Genomic DNA, 8,906 nt, shown 5'->3' on the forward strand with positions numbered 1-8,906 from the left:
TGGGCCTTACTGTAGGTTATTACCCCCAGGAATGTCTGGGAAGGGAGTATAAGGTTGATCAGACAACTAGGGGGTGAACTACATCTCCCAGCATCCCCCATACACAAGGCAGTGCCGGCGTTACCGGGATTTGTACACTCTCCACAAACACAACAGCCTATAGTCCAGCCGAACTACATCTCCCACAATGCCCAGGGGCAGAGCGACGCCCATTCCTCCCGCCGCGTCATATTCAGCCCGCCTCTTGTCCCTCACAGCCAACGAAGGAAAGAGTTACTCGGAAAGGGCGGAGCCGTCTCAGCCAGACGCGGAAGTGCCTGTTAGTCGCGGCCTGACAGGAATCAGAGCACTTCCGGCAGGAGACGGAGCTCCGGGGCTGCGATGCCTGGAACCGGGGGGTAACGGGAGCAGGTGGGTCTTATAGCGGCACCGGGGGGGATAGGGGCTGTTCCACTCATGTCCGAGCGGGGGCGCCTTGTACTCCCTCCGGCAGCCTCAGAATCCTCCCACAGCTCTGCCTATAGCAGTGTAACAGGGCATGCTGGGAGTTGTAGTTCTAAATTAACTGGAATGCAGTAACCTGAGCCTCTCTCACCCCTCCCTCCCATCTCACCCACTGTTACAGGGGAACAGCACCCCGAAATCTGTGTCTAATAATATCCCCAATATCCATTCATCCCTCATTCTCACTGGGTTTATAGTTATGTGTAACTGTCACTGTGTCTGTCCCTTTCCCTTCCCTGCACTGCTGGTTCTGACTCCTGATACAACTCCCCAATATCCATTCATCCCTCATTCTCACTGGGTTTATAGTTATGTGTAACTGTCACTGTGTCTGTCCCTTTCCCTTCCCTGCACTGCTGGTTCTGACTCCTGATACAACTCCCCAATATCCATTCATCCCTCATTCTCACTGGGTTTATAGTTATGTGTAACTGTCACTGTGTCTGTCCCTTTCCCTTCCCTGCACTGCTGGTTCTGACTCCTGATACAACTCCCCAATATCCATTCATTCCTCATTCTCACTGGGTTTATAGTTATGTGTAACTGTCACTGTGTCTGTCCCTTTCCCTTCCCTGCACTGCTGGTTCTGACTCCTGATACAACTCCCCAATATCCATTCATCCCTCATTCTCACTGGGTTTATAGTTATGTGTAACTGTCACTGTGTCTGTCCCTTTCCCTTCCCTGCACTGCTGGTTCTGACTCCTGATACAACTCCCCAATACCCATTCATTCCTCATTCTCACTGGGTTTATAGTTATGTGTAACTGTCACTGTGTCTGTCCCTTTCCCTTCCCTGCACTGCTGGTTCTGACTCCTGATACAACTCCCCAATATCCATTCATCCCTCATTCTCACTGGGTTTATAGTTATGTGTAACTGTCACTGTGTCTGTCCCTTTCCCTTCCCTGCACTGCTGGTTCTGACTCCTGATACAACTCCCCAATACCCATTCATTCCTCATTCTCACTGGGTTTATAGTTATGTGTAACTGTCACTGTGTCTGTCCCTTTCCCTTCCCTGCACTGCTGGTTCTGACTCCTGATACAACTCCCCAATACCCATTCATCCCTCATTCTCACTGGGTTTATAGTTATGTGTAACTGTCACTGTGTCTGTCCCTTTCCCTTCCCTGCACTGCTGGTTCTGACTCCTGATACAACTTCCCAATACCCATTCATTCCTCATTCTCACTGGGTTTATAGTTATGTGTAACTGTCACTGTGTCTGTCCCTTTCCCTTCCCTGCACTGCTGGTTCTGACTCCTGATACAACTCCCCAATACCCATTCATCCCTCATTCTCACTGGGTTTATAGTTATGTGTAACTGTCACTGTGTCTGTCCCTTTCCCTTCCCTGCACTGCTGGTTCTGACTCCTGATACAACTCCCCAATACCCATTCATTCCTCATTCTCACTGGGTTTATAGTTATGTGTAACTGTCACTGTGTCTGTCCCTTTCCCTTCCCTGCACTGCTGGTTCTGACTCCTGATACAACTCCCCAATACCCATTCATTCCTCATTCTCACTGGGTTTATAGTTATGTGTAACTGTCACTGTGTCTGTCCCTTTCCCTTCCCTGCACTGCTGGTTCTGACTCCTGATACAACTCCCCAATACCCATTCATTCCTCATTCTCACTGGGTTTATAGTTATGTGTAACTGTCACTGTGTCTGTCCCTTTCCCTTCCCTGCACTGCTGGTTCTGACTCCTGATACAACTCCCCAATACCCATTCATTCCTCATTCTCACTGGGTTTATAGTTATGTGTAACTGTCACTGTGTCTGTCCCTTTCCCTTCTCTGCACTGCTGGTTCTGACTCCTGATACAACTCCCCAATATCCATTCATTCCTCATTCTCACTGGGTTTATAGTTATGTGTAACTGTCACTGTGTCTGTCCCTTTCCCTTCCCTGCACTGCTGGTTCTGACTCCTGATACAACTCCCCAATACCCATTCATCCCTCATTCTCACTGGGTTTATAGTTATGTGTAACTGTCACTGTGTCTGTCCCTTTCCCTTCCCTGCACTGCTGGTTCTGACTCCTGATACAACTCCCCAATACCCATTCATCCCTCATTCTCACTGGGTTTATAGTTGTGCCTGTGCCTTTAAATGACAGTTTTGCAGGAAGATTTTGGAAATCTTGTAAATTCATAATTTTGCGGATTATATTAATATATGTGTTTGGCCGCTCCATGTTACCATGGTTTCCGGTTCAGCGCTTTCTGCTGGGAATCAGCCAATCCAATGACTCAATTCTGTTCAGACGGACACAGTCACCTGACCATAAAGTCTAAGGATTCTGGGAGGTATTTGGATCATCCCTGACACCATAATTCAGCTGGGGGTGCGCGCCATTGGCTGACTCAAGGGTGTAAATCAGAAATCAATTGTTCTGAATCCGGTTTTTACTTGGTTTGGGGCAGTATTTCTGCCTCTTGTGACCTAATTAAATATACGGTCTCTAATAGCTATGGTAATGTGGCCTTTAATAAGTATGTGCCATGGGTACAGCACTCAGGGCATTCCTTTCTGGTGTATTTGTATTTATACATATGGGTAGGAGGTGCCATAGTGTTTCCCTTAGACAGTACAGTATGGGGGTACAGCTTATTGTGTGCCCAGAACATTCCTTCTCTGTATATTTGTATTTATACATATGGGTAGGGGGTGCCATAGTGTTTCCCTTAGACAGTACAGTATGGGGGTACAGCTTATTGTGTGCCCAGAACATTCCCTCTCTGTATATTTGTATTTATACATATGGGTAGGGGGTGCCATAGTGTTTCCCTTAGACAGTACAGTATGGGGGTACAGCTTATTGTGTGCCCAGAGCATTCCTTCTCTGTATATTTGTATTTATACATATGGGTAGGAGGTGCCATAGTGTTTCCCTTAGACAGTACAGTATGGGGGTACAGCTTATTGTGTGCCCAGAACATTCCTTCTCTGTATATTTGTATTTATACATATGGGTAGGGGGTGCCATAGTGTTTCCCTTAGACAGTACAGTATGGGGGTACAGCTTATTGTGTGCCCAGAACATTCCCTCTCTGTATATTTGTATTTATACATATGGGTAGGGGGTGCCATAGTGTTTCCCTTAGACAGTACAGTATGGGGGTACAGCTTATTGTGTGCCCAGAACATTCCCTCTCTGTATATTTGTATTTATACATATGGGTAGGGGGTGCCATAGTGTTTCCCTTAGACAGTACAGTATGGGGGTACAGCTTATTGTGTGCCCAGAACATTCCTTCTCTGTATATTTGTATTTATACATATGGGTAGGGGGTGCCATAGTGTTTCCCTTAGACAGTACAGTATGGGGGTACAGCTTATTGTGTGCCCAGAACATTCCTTCTCTGTATATTTGTATTTATACATATGGGTAGGAGGTGCCATAGTGTTTCCCTTAGACAGTACAGTATGGGGGTACAGCTTATTGTGTGCCCAGAACATTCCCTCTCTGTATATTTGTATTTATACATATGGGTAGGGGGTGCCATAGTGTTTCCCTTAGACAGTACAGTATGGGGGTACAGCTTATTGTGTGCCCAGAACATTCCTTCTCTGTATATTTGTATTTATACATATGGGTAGGAGGTGCCATAGTGTTTCCCTTAGACAGTACAGTATGGGGGTACAGCTTATTGTGTGCCCAGAACATTCCCTCTCTGTATATTTGTATTTATACATATGGGTAGGGGGTGCCATAGTGTTTCCCTTAGACAGTACAGTATGGGGGTACAGCTTATTGTGTGCCCAGAACATTCCCTCTCTGTATATTTGTATTTATACATATGGGTAGGAGGTGCCATAGTGTTTTACTGTACTAATCCATGTAACCGCTTGGCCTTTTGCAGAGAATCAAGATTTCCTTGGAAAATGTGAATGTTTAAAGGACTCGGATGAACTAGGCCCCACCCAGCCTACATGCCTGCTCCGTAGGTAAGTATCATGGTACAACCCTCCAGTGAGAATGCTGGGAGGGGCTAGAGTAATGTGTTTAAGCTTCATAGAAGGTTCCAGTGTTTTGTGATGTGGGAGTTGGGGATATTGGGCTCAATATGTTTGAGGGTATTGTAGTTGCTGGGAGTTGCAGTTCAGCCATAGCTTCAGGCTAATGAGGGGAGTAGTGCAGTGAGGCAGTTCCTGTACGACAGAACGAACTGATTTGTTCCCCCTTCTTTACCCCAGGAATACGGAACACGTGGGATGAAATGGAGGCCGGTTCCGGTGCTTTCCGCGTCGAGTTCCCCAACTTCTCCAGCACCATTTTGGCCAAGTTGAACCAGCAGCGCCAGCTCGGGCAACTGTGCGACATCTCAGTGGTGGTCCAGGGCCACCTCTTCCGAGCACACAAAGCCGTGTTGGCGGCAAGCTCCCCTTACTTCTGTGACCAGGTTCTACTGAAGAACAGCAGGCGAGTGGTTTTGCCCGACGTCATGAACCCCCGAGTGTTCGAGAACATCCTCTTGTCCTCCTACACCGGGAGACTCTCGCTCCCCGCCCACGAGATCGTCAGTTACCTGACAGCGGCAAGCTTCCTTCAGATGTGGCACGTGGTCGACAAGTGTACGGAGCTGTTAGAAGGAAACCCGACTCTCTTATGTCAGAAGGCCAACGCTGGCAGCGACCACCAGTCTCCGAGCAGCAGCAACTACAACAGTCTGAGCGAAGGCTTCGAGCTCGGGGCGGTCGGGCCGGTGGATTTTCGGAAGGGCGAAGAGATGAGAGATGTCGAAAACGAGGTAGAAAGTCCTAAAGACGACGAGCTGTCGTCCCAACTCACCGAACACGAGTACCTGCCGAGCAACTCTTCGACCGAACACGACCAGCTCAGCACGGAGTTGACCAGCCAAGACGGAGAAGAAGTGGCCAGCGACAGTGCCGAATATCACTACACTCGGCCCATCTACATGAAACCGAGCATCATGTCCCACAAGAGATGGATCCACGTCAAACCAGAAAGGTTCGAGCAGGAGTGCGAAGGCATGGAAGCCCACCCTACTTTTGAAGACCACATTTCAGAGTCCATTAACGCCGGCCCCTTAGAACCCCAAATCCAGTCCTCCGGCATCGGCGACACGTTCGACCTTTGCGGCAAAAAGCCAGGGGACTTAGAAGGGCACGGCAAAGTGACACGTTACGACGAGCAAGTCGATTTTTACGGAGCTTCCATGGAAGAGTTCACCGCGGAGCGAGACGACCACCTCGACGCGCACGGAGTGGAAAACCCCTCCGCCCCCTACGGGGAAGGAATCGAGGTAGCCGCTGGGATTAAAGAAGAAACCTCTCCGTCCGGCTTCACCGCCGTCGTATACAAACTGTACCCCTGCCAGTGCGGCAAAAGCTTCACGCACAAAAGCCAACGGGATAGGCACATGAGCATGCATCTCGGCCTACGCCCTTACGGCTGTGGCGTCTGCGGCAAGAAATTTAAGATGAAGCACCACTTAGTCGGCCACATGAAGATCCACACAGGGATCAAGCCGTACGAGTGCAACATCTGTGGCAAACGCTTTATGTGGCGGGACAGCTTTCACCGGCACGTCACCTCGTGTTCCAAATCATATCATGCTTCGAAAGTGGAGCCGCCGGCACCGGCCGACAGCTAGACAACGTTCTGCCATGTTTCATCGACTCCGAGATGTTCGCGTATACCAACAATAAACTTTTTTTTTTTAAAGAAAGAGCAATAAACTAGATTGTAGTGTGAAATCGTTATTAATAATTTACGTGGGTGCTTATTATTGGGCGAGTAACAGGAGGCACCCATTTCCACCGGACGAACATGGACCTCGCTAGTCGCAATGGATCGATCAAGCAAGATGGAAGCTCATCAAGTCTCAATAGCCATCGATAGCCGATTTTGTCGACAGAAGTAGAACCACAAGAAGTGATGGCCCCCCCAACAGTGCCGAAGGAGGTTTACTTACCCTTGCCAAAGAGGTCTACATTTACCTCCTTTGCGTGGTTACTATAAAGCTAGACGTATTTGCCCCATGTGGAGTCTACAGGAACGATACAGAACGTATTGCTAGGTGGCCCAAGAGGCCCAAGACTCAAGGCCAAGAGTTGGAAATATGTGGCACTTAAACTGGAAAGATTTGTTCTTATTGGTTAGCCGTCCGGTGGGAATTCAAAGCCCTTTGTTCGAGAGGTTTACTTATCCTTGCCAAAGAGGTCTACATTTACCTCCTTTGCGTGGTTACTATAAAGCTAGATGTATTTGCCCCATGTGGAGTCTACAGGAACGATACAGAACATATTGCTAGGTGGCCCAAGAGGCCCAAGACTCAAGGCCAAGAGTCGGAAATATGTGGCACTTAAACTGGAAAGATTTGTTCTCATTGGTTAGCCGTCCAGTGGGAATTCAAAGCCCTGAGTCTGTTCTATAATCAACTGGTTGAACCTCAATACATTCCCTTTCCTCGTGGCGGAAAGCACCCTCGTGTTTACAGATATCGTCAACTTACCCAGCACTTAAAAGCAGAGATCTCATTGGATGCGTCATTCAGAGTGACAGAAATTGTATTTTTTCACTAAACAAACATGGCTGCCACGTTTTGGAAGCCTTCGAGCGAGGGCAGATACATCGACGAGACAACAATCTTTTGTGCACCTTTTTATATGTGTTGAGAGGGGTTTTTTTTGGTGTTTGGAAGTGAAAATACATCGTTTTGGGTCATAATGATATAAGCCCCTCCCCCAATCTGTGAAGTAGCATCATCGTATTCCGTTAACGAGACATCAAGGACTATCGACGTCTGTAGAGTCAAGCACAAGCCTCGTTAGCGTACATTACACTTCTCCCGTAATACTCAATAAGTGGCCAAACTAGAAGTGGGCGGAGCCAGCAGTGATGAATACAACGGGGTCTTCACCCTCCAGGGCAATTTCTCTCCCGCTGTTTGGTGCTTTTTTTTCCCCCCTTTATTTTTGGGCAAATGACGATTCCTCGCTAATTGTATTTGTTTCGGCCTTGCTGTCGTGCAGTGATCCGCCGTGGTCCTATTTATCGTCGCGGTAGAATATTTGACAAATGGTATATTTAATAGACAATATTTTTTTTTTTTTTTTCGTTCCGAGATAAGCTGAAAATAGTTAGCACTTACTTGAATATTTCGTTTTTTGTTACCATTTTTGTTTTTTTGTATATGGTGTTTGTTATATTGTCGATTATTGGAAGGGAAAATGCTTATGGACCTCTTTTATTGCCGTACTTTTGACTTCGGCGGCCCTATAACAGTTATTATGCGGGCCTTCACGTTGTCCGAAGTAGCTCCCCATCTTGGATCTTGTTAGGCCGTTTGGTGTGTGTTGATGGCACTGCACGTGCTCAGTAGGCTACTGTCGGGAAGCAGAGCTTAGGGGGCGTCAGATTGGGTTCTTCTTTGAAGGTCTTCAATAGACTTAAGTGCACCAGTATTGCCAAAATGAGCCCTAAGTAGGGCAATAGTATTAATCCCGCCCATAAAAGACAAAAAAAAAGAGGCCAATAAGCATTTTCCGACCCCTCAGGGGGCCTATTATTAACCGGACCTTTAGTGGTTTGTAGACCAGCAAGAGATCTAATAGGTCACTTTGGGTTTCCAGATAAGCTACAAATGCGTTGAGCATTGAATTCACTCCTAGGTATCAATTCAGAGCCGGAAAAAGTTACTGCTCCCTAGTGTTCCTGAACTACGGGCTCTCTAAGGATGCTGGGAAATGGACAGCAGCAGTTGCTGGAGCGGCCATGTTGCTCCACCATGGCCGATAGGATGTTCCATAGACTAAAGAGAATTGGTCATCATGAATAGGTCATGGGGTGCAGTACGGCACCTTCAGCTCAGCTATAGAATTCCATGTTCTGTGTGTAAGAGAAGCTAACCCCTTGTACTGGTGGGTTGTTCGGTTTAACGGTCTTTACCCCGACGGGTCTTGTCCCTTTGGCACTTTATTGTACATCCGAAAGCGACGCAAGTCATTTGCACAAAACGAGACACTGTTGGAGAAGACGATTGGGCGGGACCGAATGGGATTTTCATTTCTGAAGGTCGGAATAAAGTCTTGTGCCAGGGTCGGACTACGACTCGGCACAGGCCTCCCTATTTAGAATGACTGACAGGCCTCATTTGTGCTTAGACTGGAAAATCTCTCATTGGGCACTGGACTATACCATTGGTATTCCCCCCCCACCGGGGGGCAAAAGGAATGATGGCACTGCACCATTACTTCCCAGTAGGGTTACACCGAATCCATGGGGTCATTTGGATAAATTGAACTTTTTTTTGAAGAATCCTAATGTTCGGCCAAACCCTTTGGGGCAAATTTATCGAGGAAAGGCTTTGCCATACCTGAGTAGACAGCCCTAGAAGCTCCCTCTGTTTGTTTAAGATAGCAGCTG

General features: G+C 47.6%; 1 protein-coding gene across 1 annotated transcript; it reads left to right on the forward strand.

Moving 5' to 3' along the window:
- Positions 1–255: 255 nt before the first annotated feature.
- zbtb43 (zinc finger and BTB domain containing 43) lies at positions 256–6,235 on the forward strand. Its single transcript, NM_001078884.1, has 3 exons — positions 256–411; positions 4,378–4,462; positions 4,712–6,235. The coding sequence occupies exon 3, from the start codon at positions 4,735–4,737 to the stop codon at positions 6,130–6,132; it is 1,398 nt and encodes a 465-aa protein (NP_001072352.1). The 5' UTR covers positions 256–411; positions 4,378–4,462; positions 4,712–4,734; the 3' UTR covers positions 6,133–6,235.
- Positions 6,236–8,906: the final 2,671 nt, after the last annotated feature.

Source organism: Xenopus tropicalis, chromosome 8 (genome assembly GCF_000004195.4).
Source record: "Xenopus tropicalis strain Nigerian chromosome 8, UCB_Xtro_10.0, whole genome shotgun sequence".
NCBI classification, from domain to species: Eukaryota; Metazoa; Chordata; class Amphibia; order Anura; family Pipidae; genus Xenopus; species Xenopus tropicalis.